General features: G+C 45.7%; 2 protein-coding genes across 2 annotated transcripts; one reads left to right on the forward strand and one right to left on the reverse strand.

Moving 5' to 3' along the window:
* The first annotated feature begins 721 nt into the window (after positions 1 to 721).
* Positions 722 to 4191, forward strand: LOC100277128 (uncharacterized). The gene is made up of 13 exons (NM_001150784.2): positions 722 to 954; positions 1070 to 1181; positions 1291 to 1403; positions 1589 to 1935; positions 2067 to 2142; positions 2358 to 2444; positions 2565 to 2645; positions 2736 to 2768; positions 2973 to 3026; positions 3115 to 3156; positions 3274 to 3352; positions 3454 to 3524; positions 3607 to 4191. Exons 1-13 carry the CDS (start codon positions 790 to 792, stop codon positions 3691 to 3693), a joined length of 1347 nt encoding a protein of 448 aa, NP_001144256.2. The 5' UTR covers positions 722 to 789; the 3' UTR covers positions 3694 to 4191.
* Positions 4192 to 8720: 4529 nt separating this feature from the next.
* Positions 8721 to 13118, reverse strand: LOC100384786 (uncharacterized). The gene is made up of 3 exons (NM_001177236.1): positions 12376 to 13118; positions 11608 to 11793; positions 8721 to 9190 (listed from the first exon to the last, which is right to left on the reverse strand). The coding sequence occupies exons 1-3, from the start codon at positions 12910 to 12912 to the stop codon at positions 8882 to 8884; spliced, it is 1032 nt and encodes a 343-aa protein (NP_001170707.1). The 5' UTR covers positions 12913 to 13118; the 3' UTR covers positions 8721 to 8881.
* Positions 13119 to 22977: the final 9859 nt, after the last annotated feature.

Genomic DNA, 22977 nt, shown 5'->3' on the forward strand with positions numbered 1-22977 from the left:
ATACGGCCTTATTGCACTAGACATTGAGATTCCCCGCGATCAGGCAGGCAGCAAGGCCCCCTTTTGAACCCCAGATGCATGCGAAACTACTCCACGTGACACGGCATGAAGCTCTTAGAGCAGATCTGCAACGGACCTGAAGCGACCTCCCCCACTGAACAAGCAACCTGCTCCTATACTCTATAGAGCAGCAGACAAAATTAGGCCGACGGGGGCTCAGGCTCAACTCAGCCCACTTCGCCATCATCATTACCCGAAAGCAAGAACAAATGTCACCCAGCCCGGTGAACCATATTCGACCGCGCCACTGCACCCTTCCATTCCCGTCAGGAAATCGGGGGCCGCAAGCAAGCCACCGGGGACCCAATCATCTCCCGGCGAGTGGGGTGGAGTGCACTCCAAAACGCGCCCGCACTGTCGATGCCCCATGCGTACAAGGCACTGGAAGTCCGGGAGCTCCGTTCGCCCCGGTCGCCATCGCGGCGGCGCGCCACGCCCATACAAACGGCGCCACCGTAACAGACCGGGCTGTTTGGCTCGTTCGGGCACGGCGCGCGAATCCGGCGAGCTGCGATGTCACCTTTTACTGATAGACCGACGCCCTAAGGAACGGTGAAAGTTTTGATGTGATGCGTGAGCCCCACGCCATTCCTTGTAAGTAAGCATTGTGCTCGCCTCTGCGTGAGGGTAGTATAAGAGACCGGAACAGAGTGACATTAATAAACGCATGCAATCTATCACCGCCTCAGCTCGTGCTCTCTGCTCTGCACTATCTACTACCAAAGAAAGATGAAGGACTTGGCGGGGCTGGGGCACCTGTTCGTGGTGTCCTTCCTGTTCCACTTCGCCTCCTTCATGGTGATCCCGGCGGTCACCGACGTCACCATGGAGGCCGCCTGCCCCGGCCGCGACGAGTGCTCCGTCGCCATCTACCTCAGCGGCTTCCAGAACGCAGTGAGCATCATTCATTCGCACGCATGCCTGCCTGATCACTCGCCACCACCAGCTGTGTCGACATGCATGCCAGGATCCATGACACCCCGGCGCTCTCAACGTACGCCCAATGCAGGTCACCGGGATGGGGGCGCTCGTCGTCACCCCCATCGTCGGGAACCTGTCGGACAGGTACGGCCGGAAGGCGCTCATGACGCTGCCGGTCACCGTAGCCATCGCGCCGCTGTGTAAGTGGAGTGGAGCTTATTTCCAGCATGCATGGCCTGCAGGCCATTACGCGGCATCTCTGCTCAGATTTGGACAAGCTTCACCTCTCTTGTTTTTTTTTTTGGGCAGTTATACTGGCATGCGGCCGCTCGGAGGTGTACTTCTACGTGTACTACGTGGCCAAGATCATCGCCGGGGTCTTCTGCGAGGGCACCATGCATTGTCTCTGCCTTGCCTACGTGGTAAAAACTACGGGTCGCAACTATCCAAGTCACGCATATATAGTGTGTATATTGCCAAGAAACGAAAATAATAATAATAAAATAAGGAATAATAATCTAGAAGAGAAAAAAAATCACAAACCACGAAAAGTGACGATGGAGCAAACGGCGAGATCTTGACCAGGTCGAACGTGTGGACAACGCAGGCTGACCACGTGGGCCCCAGGCGTCGCGCGGCGGCGTTCGGCCTCCTCTCCGGCGTGTCGGCAGCCGGGTTCGTGTCGGGGACCTTGACCGCGCGCTTCCTCCCGACCGCATCCACCTTCCAGGTCGCCGCCGCCGTGGCCGTGGCGGCAGCGCTCTACCTCAGGGCCTTCCTCCCCGACGCTGGCGGCAGCGTCTCCTGCGCCGACGAAGCCTGCGACCCTCTCCTCCAGGATTCGTCCTGCGCCTCTTCCACATCATCCTCCGATGAAGAGCTCTCGCCTCGGCTGCCGCCGCATAAGGGAGGCCTGCCGTCTCTGTCCGACATGGTCGCGCTTCTCACTGGCAGGTTAAGAAAAAAATTCTCTTGTGTGTATAGCAGTTTTTGTGACCCTGCACTCTACTTCTCTAGTCTCTAGAGGACCGTTTACTCTTGGAGTTTCTGAGTGCTCTACTGATGTTGGTTTACTCCTCGTGTAGTCTGGCCTTGTCGGGGGCAGCAACCATCACTTTCTTCTACAGTCTAGGTGAACATGGGCTTCAGACTGCATTGCTGGTATGAAAATTTTCCATCCGACAATAGATTTCAGTTGACGTTTGTGATTTTTAGTTTTTCAGTCTAGGAGAAGGTCTAGCACTAAAGATAGCAGGAGTTTATCACCAGCTTTCGAATTGTATTTTACTTTTGATCATTTGCATCCACCAGCCATGATTTATAATTTTATATGTTTTCAAATGCTATATGCTTCTCTGTGGTCGAATCCTATGCAGTACTACTTGAAGGCACAATTTGGTTACAACAAAGATGAGTTTGCTAATCTACTTCTAATTGTCGGTGCTGCCGGGATGCTATCACAGGTACCAAAATAATTTGTTACGTGGAAGCTATAGCATTAGTTTTTCGGTCATTTCAAGGCTGCAGTAGTATTCGTTCATTCAAGAGATGTAATTTATTTTTCTCACGCTTGATGTTTGCAGCTCACTGTAATGCCTATCTTGGCTCCGATTCTGGGTGAAGAGATGCTGCTTATTGTTGGGCTTCTAGGTGGATGTACTCATGTAATAACTTTCAGCGAGACTTTTACCCAATCCTTAATGACAACATTTTTCGGGTTTTTTGGCTAAATAAATTAATTTGAAATATTGCAGGTTTTCTTGTATGGCATTGCATGGTCATATTGGGTACTTTCCTTGCACTTGACAATTTATTTATATGGACACGTTCGACATGATATTCCTCATGATCACATACGTAATAAAACTGTAACAGTGTGCTGGCTTCATAGTTCAGCACTGTGTTCCAAGTGTTTGAAACTAATTCGATCGGACCTTCTGTTGAGCATCTCAATTCATCTCTTTCTTAACCATTTCTTAATCATCTTGCAGGTACCTTATTTTGCTGCGGCATTTGTAATTTTGAGTGCTTTTGTTCACCCATCTGTAAGCCACTGTTAGCTGACCATTTTTATGATTCGTTTACCTTATGTGAGACTGCAACAAATGCTGATGGTGCTTTCAATTTTTATAGATAAGAACCAATGTATCAAAAAATGTCGGATCAAATGAGCAGGTAATTTGATTTTCTGATAGCAGTGAACTCATGATGTTTACCATATACTACTATTACGTGACAGTTGACACTACTATGTTTTGCCTACTAAATCTATGTTGCGGCGTTGCCTTCTAGGGAATTGCTCAAGGATGTATATCTGGGATTAGTTCTTTTGCAAGCATATTAGGTCCCCTCATCTTTACTCCCTTAACCGGTAAGCATTTGGTATAGAATTAGAGAAAGAACAGTAACAAAGTACTATTCCTTTACCGAATTATAGTTGGCACAAGTCTCAATCCCGCTTTGTTGTGCCAGCGTGGTTTCTTTCTGAAACAGAGCCCTTCAACTTCAAAGGTTTCAGTATTTTGTGTGCTGGCTTCTGCACCGTAAGTCTTCAGTGCAAATATTTTGCAATTTTGTTCAATATAAATTTGAGGCGTACCACTAAGGGGTTGGTATATTTTGCAGCTTATTGCGTTTGTTATCAGTTTGAGGATGCCTGGTGCTCGATCTAGTACGTGCAAGAAGACCGCAGTTCAGCATGAGCAAGCATGACAGAATATAGTATAGTGCCACCTACTCTTTTTTATTCTGCCCAAGTGCATAGACAGAAAAGGACAGGATGGGAAAAAAGTGACTTCGAGCAAAAGGAAAAGGTATAGTGACAGGAAGTGCTGGAGAAACATGCTCGATTTCGTATGTTCAAAGAGAAGGGGTTATCCTATGCAACTAGACATTTTTATCCTTCACTGGAATGTTGAGCATTGCAGAATTGACAATTGCTATGCCATCGAGCAAGTTCAGTCGTTTGTAAATATGCTCCTAGTAGGAAGTAACTGAATTATTCGCAAAAAAAGGAAGTGGCTGAACTATTGTGCCTTTTGCACGATGCTTCGTTTCAAGGATTAGCCATGAATTAACGTTTATGTACTCTAAGAGGAGGTGATTTGCATCTCAACTAAACATTTGAGTATGCAGTTAAGTTGATTTGTCCAGTTAAATATGTAGAACATGTTCCTCCTTCATAGGTCATCCTTTTGAGTTCTACTTTGCATGTTCTATTCAGGTTTTAGGGTTCAGATTCAATTACTACACGTGCTATATTTTGGGATACGGACATATGGTCTAGACTGTCTCCAGCGGTTTAGACTGTATCTAGTAGATAGGGTAAAATAAGAGACGTGTACACTGTTTGACACTGTTTTTTTAAGTAAATGTACTGTAGGAAGGTCCGAAGGTCCTACAGTAATATTATTAAATCAAAAGTACTGAGTTTAGGTATAAAGAGGAAAATTACAAAGAAATGGAAGGAAGAGGGAACAGAGGGGGGAAGAGTTACAACCCTAAATGAGCAACCAAGATGCAATATCTTCTTAAGAATAGGCTTGACTCGATGGCATAATAAGACAATTTCACTCCTAAACATAGCCTTGCACTCAGAAACCAAAGGGGGAATTTCGTTGAAGATCCAATTATTTCTGCACCTCCAGATGCACCACGTCATGATGATAATAGCTTCTAACCTCCAAGGAACTTGCAAGCGTCTTCTAATTCTCATTAGGGTATGCAGAAGATCCGTAGAACACGGCGGGAGGAAGCCCAAAAGTAGCCAACATCTCCTAGCAAAGTTGCATCTGAAGAAAAGATGAATAGACGTTTCTTCAATCTGGAGAATACAGTTGTCGCAGGTGAAGGAGTCTAAAGGCATTGAGCGTCATCTGAGAAGGGAGCGGGTATTCAATCTATTTTTGAGCAATAACTAGAAGAATACTTTGTGCTTAGGTTGACATTTAGATTTCCATAACCAAACGAAGAGAGGGAGCGTTTGACGGGTGCCAATCAAGTGAGCATAGACCTTTTGAGAAGAAAACTGATTGGAAGAGGCACTGCATCGCCAAATATCATTGTGATCAAGCAACTGAAGATTACCAAGGGTGTCCTGAAGTGAGAGAAGCTGCTCGAACGCTTCAGCAGAGAGGGGGATATGGAACATTTCATTCGGGGAAGCCAACCGAGCTTGACTAATGTTAATCTCCTTGATAGAGGCAAAAGACCAAAGCTCCAGGAACTTTTCAGATAAACGCTGCCCATTCCATCGATCATGCCAAAGGAGAGTAGATTTACCATTTCTAATCTCCACTTGGGCAATTTCCTTAAAAGAATCTTGGATTTTGAGAATATCTTTCCACCAAAACGAGCCAACTGGTTTAGTTGAGAGCAGAGAGTTGCTATAATGAGTGTCCCAGATAATGTTAACCCATGGGATGTTGACTCTATTAAAGAATTTATGAAGACATTTCATAAGGAGTGCTTTATTCTGCCACTCAAGGTTGATGACTCCAAGTCCCCCCTGGGTTTTTGGCCTGCAAACTGATTTCCAAGCAACTTGAGGAGGTTTTTTTGCATTTATGTCTGCCCCTCTCCAGAGACAATGCCGTCGAAGTTTGTCAATCTGTTTGATCACAATTTTTGGGAGTTTTAGTGTGCACATGTAATAGGTTGGAAGTGAAGAAAATACCGCGTTGACCATTTGTAATCTGCCAGCCTGAGATAGGAAAATAGAAGTTGAAGCTAGTCTTCTTTCAATCTTCTGAATGAGAGGAAGGAAAGCTTCTAAATTGGGTTTTTAAGCCCCAAAGGAAGCCCAAGATACGTGAAGGGCAAAGCCCCAACCTTGCAGTGAAATGTATTTGCTAGCATTGCCATTTTCTACTCTGAAACATTGATGGGATAAATATTAGATTTGTTATAATTCACATGGAGCCATGTAGAGTCAGCAAATGAATTAAGCATTGCTTTAAGAAAGAAGAGCTGTCTAGGGCACGCTTCCAGAATCAGAATTGTATCATCTGCGTATTGGATAATCGAGAAGTCAGATCCACAGGAAAGCGGGATCGGGAGCTTGAGGATGCCACAATTCTTGGCCTTGTTAATAATTGACTGAAGCAGATAAGTAGCTAAGACAAAGAGAAGGGGGACAGGGGATCCCCCTGCCGAACCCCACGCCTGCAATGAAAGCGTCTGCCCGGGACCCCATTCAAAAGAACTTGTGACGTGCGAGAGCCAAGAATCAAAGAGATCCAATGAAGCCATATATCGCCAAAGCCCTTATGCCTCAAAATATCAATGATAGCAGCATGCTCTAATTTGTCAAAAGCCTTTTCAAAGTCCAATTTTAGGATAACCATTTCTTTACCCGATTTGTGACAAATAGAGATGTATTCAAAGGCCCATGCTAGACAATCCTAAATTGTCCGTGCCTTGAGGAAGCCATATTGATTCTGGTGAATTAGATTAGTAATAATCAGTTGCAGTCTATTGGCAAGAAGTTTAGTCAGGATTTTCATGCTTGTATTGAGGAGAGATATCGGTCTATAGTCCCCTACTGAAGTAGGCGAACTAAGCTTAGGGATGAGAGTCACATAAGAACCATTGATGCTTTCTAAGCAGATTAATCCCTCATAAAATTTATCACAAAGCTCATAGAAGTCTGAAGCAATTACCGGCCAGCATTTTCTCACAAAATCTGTGTTAAAACCATCAGGGCCTGGGGACTTATTGGTAGGAAGATTTCTGATGATCTGGTCTATCTCACTGCGCGAGAATGGCAAATCCAGTGTTGACAGGTTATTAGCAGGTTGAATCAATTCAGATAAGTTGAAAACCATAGATGTTGGCTGGGAGGTCCCTAATCGATCTTTGAAGGCTTGGAACAGAACCTCTTCTTTGTCCTTATGAGAGAAAGCCACCATGCCATTATCATAAGACAGAGACAAGATACTGTTGTGACGATGCTTGGAAGTGGCATTAGCATGAAAGAATTTAGTGCCAGCATCCCCCATCGTGGCCCATTTGATTTGGCCTCTCTGCTTCCAGTAGGTACGCTGATTGGAAAGAAGACCCTGCAGGTGGTGGAGTAGAGCATTCTTAAAGTTCCATTCTTGAATTGTTAGATCTCTGCTTTCCTCAATAAAATCCATCAATTGAATGATCAATTCCGTCTTAACAATCAACTTAGCTAGATTGGGTAAAGATTTCTGCCACCCATGGATCACCTTTCTTGCTCTTTTGAATTTGGCCATAAGTCGTTTTGCAGGATCAGGCTGGAATAGATCTTGCTCCCAATAGGCTTGGAATCTGGAATGGAAGTCCTCAAGCTGAAGCCAGTAGTTTTCAAATATGAAAATGGGCGGTTTAGGAACGTTAGAATGAATGTTGACCACCCAGGGGACATGATCCGAGGAGCTCCTGGCCAGGGAAAAGGCAGAAGTGGCTGGGAAGTTGGAAGACCAGGCAGGCGAAACAAAGCACTAGTCCAGCTTTTCAAGCAAAGGATGACGTTGCATATTAGACCAAGTGAATGCTTGCCCTCAGAGAGGAATTTCTAGTAAACCCAGTTGACTGATTGCCGCATTGAAATTGAGCATTCTAATAGGGTCACCACTCTACTTGTTATGATTTTCAGGGTACCTAATCATGTTGAAATCCCCAAGGAAAATCCAAAGCTTGTCATCATCAATTTCAAGGTTAGAGAATTAGGCAAGAAAAGCTTCTCTACCATGAGAGCAAGGGGCATAGATGTTGGAGAGCCACCAGACTTGCCCATTTAGATTGGATTGGAAACGAATAGTGTGCCCAAACGAGTTCTGTTCAACTACCTCAGTCTCAAAGAGGGAGCTCTTCCAGATAGTGATGAATCCTCCAGTTTATAAATTGAAATTTAAAATAAAGTATAAGATAGAAAATGTGATAGGGGTTCTGCTGGGGATAGTGTTAGAATTGGTTTGCATCCATTAAAAAACGAATAGACCGAATAACCCAAAATATATTAAAAAAACTCTTGATGGGTAAAGATATAAAAGAAAGCTCTTAATGATGGTATATATGCCTATTTCATATATTTTTATACTCACATATTGTTATAATAATACTATTATTTAATTATGCGTTGCATACTTTTTTTTAATAAAAATACTAGTCTCTCTATAATTTGGTTTATTTAGTAGACCAAACCGATATATTTAGGCTATTCAGGTTCGCTTTCTAATATAGCTTGAAAACTTCGGTCCTAACCATTTTTTTTCCCTAAAATCAGAATAGAGAGAATGTCCACCCCTATTTAGAAAAAAAACCATTTCAAACTACAATAGGAAGTAATTTAAACGGTTTTGGGATTAGGATAATATATCTAGTTTTAGCTTGGGGGGCAAAATTAGACTACGGTGAGGTAGTTATAAAATGGATATTTCCTCTCTTTAAATTAATGTTTTTTAAACTTTGAATCATACGAAATCTGAACGACCTTCAAAGATGACTGTTGTCCGGCATTGCTCTAGCTCTTGTCACGACGTCGTCGATCATCACGGTAACCTCGTGCGCTCCCTTCGCCGGCGTATTCGGTCGAGTTGCAAACCCAGTTCCAACTTGTGTAATTCGCTGGGGCTAGTGCTGCGGCTATATCAGCTGCTGGCCTGCTGCTACAATACCCGCTAGGGCGACTGCAGCCACAGCCACAGCCACAAGCCGCAGCCAGGCAGAGTACCGAACAGAATGGACATCTTCATGGTTTGGGCAGAGGATTTAATGCGATACTCGTGGCATTAGCCAAGCTGCGCCCACGATCTGTGATCTTGTCGACGCCGCCGGTTACATTAGAACGGTTCGTAGGAATCGATTACACAGTTCGTCCGCAACCACAACGCAGCAAACCCCGCCCGAGGCGACACAACGGCGGCAGGAACGATCATCGCATCCCGTCGTGGTAGTCGCAGCCGGAGGCGACGCCGCGGGCCGGCCTGCCGAGGTGCGCCTCGCGGATGTCGAGGCCGCAGCGCACGCGGCGGTAGAACTTGGACTTGACGAGGAGGCCGAGGATGTGGGCGCGCGCGCGCAGCACGAAGCGGAGCCTGACGGGCACCACCGCGGGGCCGAGGCGCCCGTTGTTGGGCTTGCTGTGCAGGCTGGCGCCCGCGCCGTAGAGCGGCACCTGCTTCCCCACCACGGACACCGTCACCGTCCGCCCGCTCTTCCGCGGCTGGTAGAACTCCGCCATCTGCATATGACGACGCATCGACGCTCAAAGCGTCAGTGTTGTGCAGTTCACATTGACTCCACAAGCATCCAAAACCAGGAACTAAAAAAATAAACAGCAACTTAAAGGCGAAAGCCATGAATGAAATGAACCCATGATGGCACTGGGTCGCTGCACACCGGGGGCCATCATCCTGTCTACCATAGGATTCTCACAGGGAGCAGCAACGGCTCACTCAGGAAGTCAGGCACCAGCAGCCAGCTGACGTATAGTATAAACCCTAGCCTAGTCGCACAGGTCTCACCCAAAAGCGTAAAAGCCGTGATGTCTGAAACGAAACCCAGGAAGGCAGTAAAGGCGCGTCCTTTTTGGCGTTGAAAGGCGCAACACCAAGGCCTGCACACAGCGACATCACCGGGGCCTTTGCCGAGAGAGCAGCAGGGCCGGGGCTGTGTGGCAGTGTGGCGCAGAGGAGCTCCTGCTGCACGGACCAGCATGCTGCGCCGGTGGGCTGCAGCAAAGACTATTGGCTAGTCGTCCCCCCTTCTCTCTGTACCGATCGCCACAGTGAGAGTGGCTACCGCCTACCGGGTACCGGCCGGTCCTCTTGTGTTGAGACTGGAGGAGAGAAAGTCGTTAATGGCGGGGCGGCCTCTGGCTCGAGTCACGTGACCGCCATGGCCACCCACGGATAAGAACACTAGTGGGTCAGTCCGCGTGTGTTATTGCATTCCAGTGAATATATTATTTATAGTAAAACTATTTATTTAAAGATACAAAATATTGCTGATACTTTTTTATAAAGTAGTCAACCGTCTCTTATTAAGAGTCACTATAGAAAGGCGTTGGTCAAACTTACTTAAATTTAACTAGCCTTATAAAACATTATTAGTAATATTTATTTCTTTACATAGTTTACTATAAATATATACAAGGATCTATCTAATAAAAATGCATATCACACTTGATATACGAACCAACACGTTGGAAGGATGACCATGTGTATTTAAAAATATACCATGAAGGTGGAAGAGTGGTTTTGAAAGCTACATGATTTGAAAAACTATCATGACTGATTACATAATTTGCAACATAACAAGTACAATAAGAGGGTATAAGCTAGCTAAATACTGAGGTGAAGGAGAGAGAAGGAAGGACAGAGAAGAAAGCGAGCTATAAACTTACATTCGATTTCGACACAAGAACCAAGATGTTCTGTGAGAGAGACAAGTGGAGTCGTGCATTAACTAACCACCATACATGTGGACTAAATGGTAGGCTACAAGGATCCTTAGAATGTCTCTAGTAGAGTGTGAAAAAAATAGAAAACCAGAACCGTAGATAACACTGTTTGCAGGAAGAAGTTTGAAATATGGGATAAAATAGAAGATATGTAGTAGATAGCCTTACATTGAACGGTTGACTCTATTATTAAACTTGCTCTAATACGTTCTCATCTAATCATGCTAACTATTATGTTAAAAATGTTAATGTTTTTATATATTCTTAGTTAAAATTGAATACGTTTGAATTTTGGAGAAACGCGAACAACAGTTAGTTAAGAACAGATGGAGCAGTGAAAACCGTTTTTTTTTCCTCCCATTAAAACACCTGATGTTTCCTGTACATGCAAACATCGCACACATGTGAGGCAAGTGATTTTTGGGGTATCGTTTGTTTTTGGTGCTGAACTGACATATGATTTTGTTCTCTTCTTGAATCACGAGCTTTCTCTAGGGCATTTCGTGCGTGCGTGACGTTTGTAGCAGCTAAAAGCGAGTGCTAGAGCTCGTCCTACTCCTACGTGATTGCGACTACGCGCTCCGGTCAGGATGGGGCCAATTCGTAGGCCAAGTCAGAAACCATCTGACGGCCTGGGTCCAGTCGAACGTGACAAGATTGGACGCCGGTTTTTCAGACAGGCTGTACTAGTGCGCAAGTGCCGCTGTAAAAACAATGGAGGACAGGGACAAGAAAGAAGGGAACCGTGCTGCTGGGTTTGCTTTCTCCGTTACCGAGGTCATAGGATATAGCAGTAGTACCAACATGCCCTACTCTATGCTGCTAGCGCCCCGAAACGCTATAGTACTACCGGCACCGGCAAAAATTCCACCCAGAACCCCGAATCACATGGCCTCATCAGCGTAGCTTTACCATCTCCATCTCTGCTACGACGAAGCCATTCTATTTCTCAGTAGTGCTTTATCTATTCTATTTATCTGTTTGCATTTCTAATTGAAGGCTGGCTAGCCATGGCCGTTACTATTGCTAGCAACAGCAATAATCACAGGGGATTCATTTGCCTAATCAGAGCGGCCGTCCACGTCCCCTTCAACTACAGATGAGATTCGTTTGCAATAATCACAGGGCGACTCAATCGATTTTTTTTTTCATTCAAGAGAGAGCGCAAGACTGCAGGTATGGTACTTGGTACGTACCTCTCCGGTGGCGACGGTGAGGTCGCCGTAGAAGAGGAGGAACGGCGTGGCCGTGACGTGCAGGCTGAAGAAGGTGCCGCGGTTGCGGAAGCGCAGCCGCACCGTCGCGTTGACCGACATCATCTTCGTAGGGACGCCCGTCCGGTCCGTGCCGCCCTGGATGTGGTACGACTCGAACACCACGCTCTGCAGTGGCAGCGAGTGGAGCCATCGTCATCAGCAGTGCAGCAAAACAAAAACACACAGAAACGGACGTGGTGAGCAAGCACATCGGCCGCGCTCTGTGCGCGCCGCCGCCCATAAATTGCAACAAATAATGTGTGCGGGTTTCGCGGCGGCCATCTGTTTTCTTGGCCGGACGCGCTTCCCAAGTTCCAAAACGTTTCGGTAGCCCAAATGCGTTCTTGGAAATCTGAAAAGCTATACATATTTCCCCTTTCTTGAATGGAATCGACTAAATGGAAGTACAGATTTCTCATGTGTAAAAAGGTATATTGCAGATTACACTGCAACCCTGGATTGAAGAACTGAACAGTACCGCTGCTGCTATACAGCCATAGGAAAAAAAGGATCAGTCTAAATTTGGAGCTCGTTTCGAAAATGAAGCCAAACCCGAGAACTTGAAGACGATGCGTTGTGCTTGTACCTACCCGCCAGACAGTTTTATGGTTTTCCCAGTGAACACAGAACAAACGAGGCAACATGGGCTGGCTACAGGAGACTAGGCTCAAGTGCCATAAGATCGAGGGGGGGTGACGAGGGGCGGACCTTGACGACGACGTGGGGCTTGTACGACCTGCTGGCGCCCCACAGCACGATCAGGAAGAAGGCGAACACGGCGACGAACGCGACCGCGCCGAGCGCGTAGCACCGCCACGGCGACTCCGCGAACGACCCGCCGCGCAGGGACGCGCCGTCGTCGTCCTCGTCCCCGACGCTGCCCGCGCCGCTGCCGTTCCCGAGCCGGCGCCAGGGGACGCTCACCACCGCGGCGACGTCGCCGCCGGAGCGGAGCTGGTCGGAGAAGAGGAGCCGCCCCGTCGAGGACTCCCGGGAGTGGTGCATGCCGCCCACGCCGACACCGGCGCCGCCGCTCGAGTGGTGGCGGTGGTGGTGGAAGTGGTAGTGGAGCGGCGACTCCGCCGGGGTGGTCCCCGCCACGCCGCCGGAGGCGCCCAGGTGGACGTCCGGGTGGGAGGCGGCGGGGCTGAGCACGTAGTAGGCCGGGCGGCCGCGCGGGGACCGCGGCGGCGTGGACGCCGCCAGGCTCGTCACGTCGGAGTCCGTCTTGGCGTGCCTGGCCATCTCTCTCTCTCGGGAGCCGCGGGGCGGAATGCGCGTGGGACTGGGACTGCGGCTGCGGGAGAGGGGCTGCCCGCTGGCGCAAGCGCAACGGGTGTTTGATGAAGGTTTGAAGGGAGTGGGCACGCGACGGGTGTGTGTGTGTGTGTTTTTTTTTTTGAGACGGTAGCGCGCGCGAGGTTTGCACCTGTGACTCTGAGATGTGAGCCTGTCAATGGCTCAATGCAGCTGCAGGACGGCCTGGGATGTTGATCACCGCCGCGCCACTCCGCCAGGTAGTGGTCGACCAAGCAGCGGTCATGCCCTGCCCAATTTGAGATTTGGAAATGCTCGTGTTACCAAAGCCAGCTGGGTTAATTACCATTCAAATTGATCTTGCGTGTTGAAAACCGATGTGCCATATTTTTCATTTTTTACTCCACATTTTCATCTTTGTTCAATTTGGCTCCCGATGTTGTGGTGGCCATCTTCGGCGATACAAAATAAAATTTGAAATAGGAAGTGAGATAAGTATTAGAATATGCGGGCTGTTGGAGATCGTAAGTGGTTTGGCTATAGATTCTTCTATGTATGGCCAGAATAAGCAACAGAGTGAGAGGTGGAAGTGAAAATGGCGGTGCCATAAGACGGGTTGCGTCACTGATACCATAGGTTACCAACAGATAATGTTGGTGGTATTAGCATTCATGAGAGTAACACCAGAGTTTGATCCAATACATCATATATACATAGATATATGAGTAGAGATAATGTATGGGCGAACGGTTAGTCTATCCTCAACTATCCTAGGCGAATGCTGACTCTATGCCTGCAAGTGATTGCGCAAAAGTTTAAAGCTTCCAGCAATATGTGCATTCAAATACGTATCATGACTGTGGAGGAGAGATACACTCGTAGATTTGTGTTTGGTCACGTCCGACCACTCATTTTGCGCAACTGGATCCATGATCCGCTGGAAGTGTGAACAGTACGAAACAATCATGTAAAATGCGCATCTATGGGCGTTGTCCGAGTTGTTGGGGTAGCCTTAGAGAGTCCTTATATCCCTTTTTTCTATTTGTATTTTACGGATATCTTAATTCTCCTTGATAATAATATCTATTAGAGACATATTTTAGTCTAGAGTTTTGTATGTATGTATTTGTCAAGCCTTCAAATATCTAATACACGTTTTAGTTTTTACTTAATTCGTCGTCTAGAGAATAAAAATGGATAAAGAAGAGTAAAGAGTCTCTATACGAAGAGGGTGAAAGAGTGTCATCTATACTTAGACGAGGCTTTATAGGACTGTTGGGGGTCTTTTTCGTCGAAGGTCCTTAAGTAAAAAACACCTTCGGCAAGACAATACAAAGGCAGGCGCGACATGAAGATACAACCCGAAGATAGCACGGATAGAAGCCGAAACTATTACTAAAGGAGCTTCGGCTCAGCATTATGGTGAAGACGAAGGACGATACCCACCCAAGGAGGAAAAGTCTATCTAGTCCTTAACAATTTGTATTATGATTATAATTGTGCGACAAGGACATAAATGTAATTTTGATCGGGCTGCGTCCCGTTCCTATAAATAGGTGAACAGTAACCCCATATTGTTCACGCTGTCTTGCAATCCCTCGCTCGTCATTTTCAGATTCTTACCTTCTGTCAAACCGAAGTATTAATGTAACTCAATATCATTAATGTTTATTCAGGATCACATAATGAGGATATTGATAATATAATGGTTTAATACAACTATTCATGTTTTTTATGTCTTATATGTTCTTGTTTTTATTCTTACATACTGAGATGATGAAGGTATGCCCTTCATAACCTTCATCTGGAGACCATTATATCCTAAGGGAGATAATGCTTCGAAAAACGAAGGTCTTTAATCATTAACATTTGTGTTGCTTTGTTCTTGATTCATAGCATTTGAGAACAAGTCCCCAAAATTGGCGCCCACCTCCGGTGAACTCACTTCCACTGTTGAGACGATGGCTTCGTTCAACAACCAAGCTGTAGCACCTTCGGTCACGAAGCTGGTGCTCCCAATCACGGGCGGTTCAAGTTCAGAGCCAGCCAACAAGAAGCAGAAGAAGGAAGCACAAAGAAGAGTGCAGCATGTTGGGGTGCAACGACCCTTCGTCAGATCAAAGTGGTCCCACATCCCAATCACCTTCTCCCAGGAGGATCTTCAGCTCAAAGACTATCCTCACAACGATGCTATGGTTATATCTTGTGTCATCAAGGGATTTCTGGTCCACAATGTTCTGGTTGACACAGGCAGTGCAGTGGACATCATATTTGCAAAAGCTTTCAGACAGATGCAAGAACCAGAGGACAAGATTCATGATGCTACACACCCTCTTTGTGGCTTCAGAGAAAGACAGATTGTGGCACTTGGCAAAATCACAATGTCAGTTACCTTCGGTTACGTCCAGAACACAAGGTCTGAGCAGGTTATATTTGACATTGTTGACATGGATTACCCATACAATGCAATCATTGGTCGAGGGACGCTTAATGCCTTCGAAGCCATACTTCATCCAGCGTACTTAAAGATACCTTCAGAACAAGGGCCCATTACTATCCATGGAAGTCAAGAAGCTGCCAGAAGAGCTGAAGGGAGTTGGACAGATTCAAAGGCGATCCATAACATAGATGAAGCCGAAGCTTATCAACAATATAAGCACAAAAGAGAGAAGGCTGCTTCGGCAGATCAGCCGAAGCCTATGCTCCTATGTGAAGATATAGCAGATCAAAGGGTACTGTTGGGATCTCAGCTATCTGATGAGCACGAAAAGACTCTACTAAGATTTTTGTTCAATAACAAAGATGTCTTCACTTGGACAACCAATGATCTTTGTGGTGTCAACAGAGATGTCATTGAACATTCACTTAATGTGGATCCATCTTTCAGGCCAAGGAAGCAAAGACTTCGGAAGATGTCTGAGGATAAAGCTGAAGGTGCTCGGAACGAAGTAAAGAGACTTCTTAGTGCTGGTGTTATCAGAGAAGTAACATATCTAGAATGGCTAGCCAACACTGTTATGGTGAAGAAGGCTAATGGCAAATGGAGAATATGTATTGATTTCATAGATCTCAACAAAGCATGTCTAAAGGACGAATTCCCATTACCAAGAATAGACATCCTTGTAGACGCAGCAGCTTCTTCGGAGCTCATGAGTTTATTGGACCGCTACTTAGGCTATCATCAGATTTGGATGAAAAAGGAAGACGAGCCAAAGACTAGCTTCATAACTCCCAGTGGTACTTATTGCTACCTTCGGATGCCTGAGGGGCTCAAGAATGTTGGAGGAAGCTTCAGCAGAATGACAGCCAAGGTCCTTCACTCTCAAATAGGCAGGAATGTGCTGACTTATGTTGATGACATCATAGTAAAAAGCACGAAGCAAGAGAATCATATTGCTGACTTGCAAGAGACATTTGCCAATTTCAGGTAAGCTGGTCTTAAATTAAATCCAGAAAAGTGTGTTTTTAGAGTAAAGAAGGGCAAGTTCCTTGGCTGTCTGGTATCAACGAAGGGAATCGAAGCTAACCCAAATAAGATCGAAGCTATCCTTCGGATGGAGCCACCAAATTCAAAGAAGGGGGCTCAACGATTGGCAGGAAGGCTGGCATCTTTAAATAGATTTATATCAAGATCAGCAGAAAGGAATCTACCATTCTTTGAAATACTAAAGTCAGCCGAAGTTTTCCAATGGGGTCCGGCTCAGCAAAAGGCTTTTGAAGAGTTAAAGCAATACTTGATAAACTTGACAACTCTAACTCCACCTTCGCCACAGGCTCCGTTACTCCTATATGTAGCGGCCTCTCACTCTGCAGTCAGTGCGGCGCTTGTACAGGAGAAGCAAGATGGCCAAGTCAAAAGACAAGCACCAGTATATTTCGTCTCCAAAGTTCTAAGCTTATCAAAGAAAAATTATACAGAATTGGAGAAGGTATTATATGCTGTGTTGATGGCCTCCAGGAAGCTTCGGCATTATTTTCAAGCATATCATATAATTGTTCCTTCATCACAACCTCTGAAGGACATAATGAGGAATAGAGAAGCTACTAGAAGGATCGGAAAATGGGCTGCCGAGCTCAATGAATTCACAATTGATTATGTACATAGATCCTCAATTCAGTCCGAGGCGTTAGCGGATTTCATTGCTGATTGGACGCCCGGGGCTCAGGGAGAAGAAGTAACAAAAGACGCCGATGCCTGGACAGTCTTCTGTGATGGTTCCTGGGGAACCTTCGGCGCAGGAGCGGCTGTTGTTCTAGTAGCGTCTTCTAAAGTCAGAACATGCTACGCAACAAGGTTGGACTTCAGATGTACAAATAATATTGCTGAATACGAAGCTCTTCTGTTAGGGCTTCGGAAGCTAAAGGCAATGGGAATAAGAAGGGCGATCCTTAAAACTGACTCCCAAGTCATTTCTGGTCATATAGACAAAAGTAGCAAGGCAAGAGTGAAAGGGAAATATGCTTACACATTTTCCTAATTGATTTTGGTGGTTGAATTGCCCAACACAAATAATTGGACTAACTAGTTTGCTCTAGATTATAAGTTTTACAGGTGCCAAAGGTTCACAATTGACCAATAAAATTACCAAGAAAGGGTTCAAACAAAGAGAGCAAAAGACAACTGAAGCGTGCCCTGGTCTGGCGCACCGGACTATCCGGTGTGCCACCGGACAGTGTCCGGTGTACCAGGGAACTCAGCTCCAAACTCATCACCTTCGGGAAAAATTAGAGGGCGCTCCGCTATAATTCACCAGACTATCCGGTGAGGCCCCGGACAGTGTCCGGTGAGGCACCGGACAGTGTCCGGTGTGCCAGCGGAGTAACGGCTACTTCAGCGCCAACGGCCGACTGCAACCGCATTCAATGCGCTACAGAGCGCGCCAGAGTCAGAGCAGCGTCAGAAGGCGCACCGGACAGTCTACAGTACTTGTCCGGTGCACCATCGGACAGCCAGAAGACCCCACCTGTCAGAGCTCCAACGGTCGAACCCTAACGGCCGGGTGACGTGGCTGGCGCACCGGACAGTGTCCGGTGGTGCACCAGACTGTCCGGTGCGCCATGCGACAGCAGCCTCCACCAAACGGCTAGTTTGGTGGTTGGGGCTATAAATACCCCAACCACCCCACCATTCATTGCATCCAAGTTTTCCACCTTCCAACACCTTACAAGAGCTATAACATTCAATTCTAGACACAACCAAAGAGATCAAATCCTCTCCGAAGTCCGAAATCACTCCAAATCAAATAGTGACTAGAGAGAGTGACATTTGTGTTCATTTGAGCTCTTGCGCTTGGATTGCTTCTTTTCTTTCTCATTCTTTCTTGTGATTCACTCAATCCTTGTGTCTCACTCTTTATTTGCTTGCGATTTGTTTTTCACCCTCTTTCTCGGACTCGCTTATATTTCTAACGCTAACCCGGCTTGTAGTTGTGATTAACTTTATAAATTTCAGTTTCGCCCTATTCACCCCCCTCTAGGCGACTTTCAATTGGTATCAGAGCCCAGTGCTTCATTAGAGCCTAACCGCTCGAAGTGATGTCGGGAGATCACGCCAAGAAGGAGATGGTGACCGGCGACAAGCCCGCTACAAGCCACGGGAAGGCTCCATCGGGAGAGTCTCGCAACAAGGGAAAGGATAAGGAACCCTCCTCACAAAAGTCGCATCGGAGTGGCGACAAGAAAAAGAAGATGAGGAAAGTGGTCTACTACGAGACCGATTCTTCATCGCCATCCACCTCCGGCTCCGACACGTTGTCCATAACTTCTAAGCGCCATAAGCGTAAGAAGTTTAGTAAGATTCCTCTACACTACCCTCGTATTTCAAAGCGTACTCCTTTACTTTCCGTTCCATTAGGCAAACTACCAGTTTTTGACGTTGAAGATTATAATATGTGGAGTGACAAAATGAGGCATCATCTAACCTCACTCCACACTAGCATTTGGAACGTTGTTGAGTTTGGTCTACAGGTACCATCCGTAGGGGATGAAGACTATGATTCGGATGAAGTGGCCCAAATTCATCACTTCAACTCCCAAGCCACTACTATACTCCTCGCCTCTCTAAGTCGAGAGGAGTATAATAAGGTGCAAGGGTTGAAAAGCGCAAAGGAAATTTGGGACGTGCTCAAGACCGCGCACGAAGGAGACGAGGTGACCAAGATCACCAAACGGGAGACGATCGAGGGGGATCTCGGTCACTTCATGCTCCACCAAGGAGAGGATCCGCAAGCCATGTACAATCGCTTGAAGACCTTGGTGAACCAAGTGTGCAACCTCGGGAGCACCAAATGGGATGACCATGAGATGGTCAAGGTTATTCTTAGATCCCTCGTTTTTCTTAACCCTACGCAAGTTCAATTAATTCGAGGTGATCCTAGATACACGCTAATGTCTCCCGAGGAGGTTATAGGAAAGTTTGTGAGCTTTGAGCTAATGATCAAAGGCTCAAAGAAAATCATCGAGCAAGGCGCCTCCTCCACGCCCGAAGCACAACCCGTCGCATTCAAGGCAACGGAGGAGAAGGAGGAAGAGTCTACATCAAGTAGGCTCCCCATCGACGCCTCAAAGCTCGACAATGAGGTGATGGCTTTAATCATCAAAAGCGTTCGACAAATCCTCAAGCAAAGGAGGGGGAAGGACTACAAGCCCCGCTCCAAGAAGGTTTGCTACAAGTGTGGTAAGCTCGGTCACTTTATTGCAAAATGTCCTATTTCTAGTGACAGTGACAGGGGCGACGACAAGAAGGGGAGAAGAAAGGAAAAGAAGAAGTACTACAAGAAGAAGGGTGGTGATGCCCATGTTTGCCGGGAGTGGGACTCTGACGAGAGCTCCACTGACTCCTCCTCCGACGAGGACGCCGCCAACATCGCCGTCAACAAGGGACTCCTCTTCCCCAACGTCGGCCACAAGTGCCTCATGGCAAAAGATGGCAAAAAGAAGAAGGTTAAATCCAAATCCTCCACTAAATATGAAACCTCTAGTGATGAGAATAATTCTAGTGATAATGAGGACAATTTACTTACTCTTTTTGCCGATCTTAACATGCAACAAAAGAAAAAATTGAATGAATTAATTAGTGCTATTCATGAGAAGGATGAACTCTTGGACACTCAAGAGGACTTCCTAATTAAAGAAAACAAGAAGCATGTTAAGGTTAAAAATGCTTATGCTCTAGAAGTAGAAAAATGTGAAAAATTATCTAGTGAGCTAAGCACTTGCCATGATTTGATTGCCAACCTTAGGAATGAGAATGCTAGATTAATTGCTAAGGTTGATTCAAATGTATGTGATGATTCATATGCCAATCTTAGAAATGATCATGCTATTTCTATTGCTAAGATTGAAAAGTTAAATGTCTCTCTTGCTAGCCTTAGAAATGAAAATGAAAAATTAATTGCTAAGGTTAATGAATTAAATGTTTGCAATGCTTCCATTTCCAATCTTAGAGATGAAAATGCCATATTACATGCTAAGATTGTTGAATTAAATTCTTGCAAACCATCTACATCTACCACTGAGCATGTTTCTATTTGCACTAGATGTAGAGATGTTGACATTGATGATATTCATGATCACATGGCTTTAATTAAACAACAAAATGATCATATAGCAAAATTAGATGCTAAAATTGCCGAGCATGAGCTAGATAATGAAAAATTTAAATTTGCTCGTAGTATGCTTTATAGTGGGAGACGCCCTCGCATCAAGGATGGCATTGGCTTCCAAAAGGGAGACAATGTCAAACTTAATGCCCCTCCTAAAAAATTATCTAACTTTGTTAAGGGCAAGGCTCCCATGCCTCAGGATAACGAGGGTTACATTTTGTACCCTGCCGGTTATCCCGAGCATAAGATTAGGAGAATTCATTCTAGGAAGTCTCACTCTGGCTCTAATCATGCTTTTATATATAAGGGTGAGACATCTAGTTCTAGGCAATCAACTCGTGCTAAATTGCCTAAGAAGAAAACTCCTAGTGCATCAAATGAGCCTAGCATTTCATTTAAAACCTTTGATGCATCTTATGTTTTGACTAACAAATCCGACAAAGTAGTTGCCAAGTATGTTGGGGACAAACACTAGGGATCAAAGACTTGTGTTTGGGTACCCAAGGTTCTCGTATCTAATGTCAAAGGACCCAAAACTGTTTGGGCACCTAAAATCAAGAACTAAATTTGTTTTGTAGGTTTATGCATCCGGGGGCTCAAGCTGGATCATCGATAGCGGGTGCACAAACCACATGACAGGGGAGAAGAAGATGTTCTCCTCCTACGAGAAAAACCAAGATCCCCAACGAGCTATCACATTCGGGGATGGAAACCAAGGTTTGGTCAAAGGATTGGGTAAAATTGCTATATCACCTGACCATTCCATTTCCAATGTTTTTCTTGTAGATTCATTAGATTACAACTTGCTTTCTGTATCTCAATTATGTAAAATGGGTTACAACTGTCTTTTCACGGATACAGGTGTTACTGTCTTTAGAAGAAGTGATGATTCAGTAGCTTTTAAGGGAGTATTAGAGGGCCAGCTATACTTAGTTGATTTCAATAGAGCTGAACTCAATACTTGCTTAATTGCTAAGACTAACATGGGTTGGCTCTGGCATCGCCGACTAGCTCATGTTGGGATGAAGAATCTTCACAAGCTTCTAAAGGGAGAGCACATTTTGGGACTAACAAATGTGCATTTTGAGAAAGACAGGATTTGTAGCGCATGCCAAGTAGGGAAGCAAGTTGGCGTTCATCATCCACATAAGAACATCTTGACGACTGACAGGCCACTCGAGCTCCTCCACATGGACCTATTCGGCCCGATCGCTTACATAAGCATCGGCGGGAGTAAGTACTGTATAGTTATTATGGATGACTATTCTCGCTTCACTTAGGTATTCTTTTTACAGGAAAAATCTCAAACCCAAGAGACCTTAAAGGGATTCTTGAGACGAGCTCAAAATGAGTTCGGCTTAAGGATCAAGAAAGTTAGAAGCGATAATGGGTCGGAGTTCAAGAATTCGCAAATCGAAGGCTTCCTTGAGGAGGAGGGCATCAAGCATGAGTTCTCTTCTCCCTACACGCCACAACAAAATGGTGTAGTGGAGAGGAAGAATAGAACTCTATTGGACATGGCAAGAACCATTCTTGATGAGTACAAGACTTCGGATCGGTTTTGGGCCGAGGCGGTCAACACCGCGTGCTACGCCATCAACCAGTTGTATCTACACCGAATCCTCAAGAAGACATCCTACGAACTCCTCACCGGTAAAAAGCCCAATGTTTCATATTTTAGAGTCTTTGGTAGCAAATGTTTTATTCTTGTTAAAAGAGGTAGAAAATCCAAATTTGCTCCTAAGGCTGTAGAAGGCTTTTTACTAGGATATGATTCAAACACAAGGGCATATAGAGTCTTTAACAAGTCCACAGGACTAGTTGAAGTTTCTTGTGACATTGTGTTTGATGAGACTAACGGCTCTCAAGTAGAGCAAGTTGATCTTGATGAATTAGATGATGAAGAGGCTCCATGCGTCGCGCTAAGGAACATGTCCATTGGGGATGTGTGTCCTAAGGAATCTGAAGAGCCCATTCAAGCACAAGATCAACCATCCTCCTCCATGCAAGCATCTCCACCGACTCAAGATGAGGATGAGGCTCAAGATGATGAAGAAGAAGATCAAGAAGATGAGCCACCTCAAGACGACGACAATGGTCAAGGGGGAGATGCAAATGAACAAGACAAGGAGGATGAGCAAGATCCAAGGTCGCCACACCCAAGAGTCCACCAAGCAATCCAACGAGATCACCCCGTGAACACCATCCTAGGCGACATCCATAAGGGGGTAACCACTAGATCTCGTGTTGCACATTTTTGTGAGCATTACTCTTTTGTTTCCTCTATTGAGCCACATAGGGTAGAGGAAGCACTTCAAGATTCGGATTGGGTGATGGCGATGCAAGAGGAGCTCAACAACTTCACGAGGAATGAGGTATGGCATTTAGTTCCATATCCTAACCAAAATGTTGTAGGAACCAAGTGGGTCTTCCGCAACAAACAAGACGA

The sequence above is a fragment of the Zea mays genome, chromosome 5 (genome assembly GCF_902167145.1).
Source record: "Zea mays cultivar B73 chromosome 5, Zm-B73-REFERENCE-NAM-5.0, whole genome shotgun sequence".
In the NCBI taxonomy this organism is placed as follows: Eukaryota; Viridiplantae; Streptophyta; class Magnoliopsida; order Poales; family Poaceae; genus Zea; species Zea mays.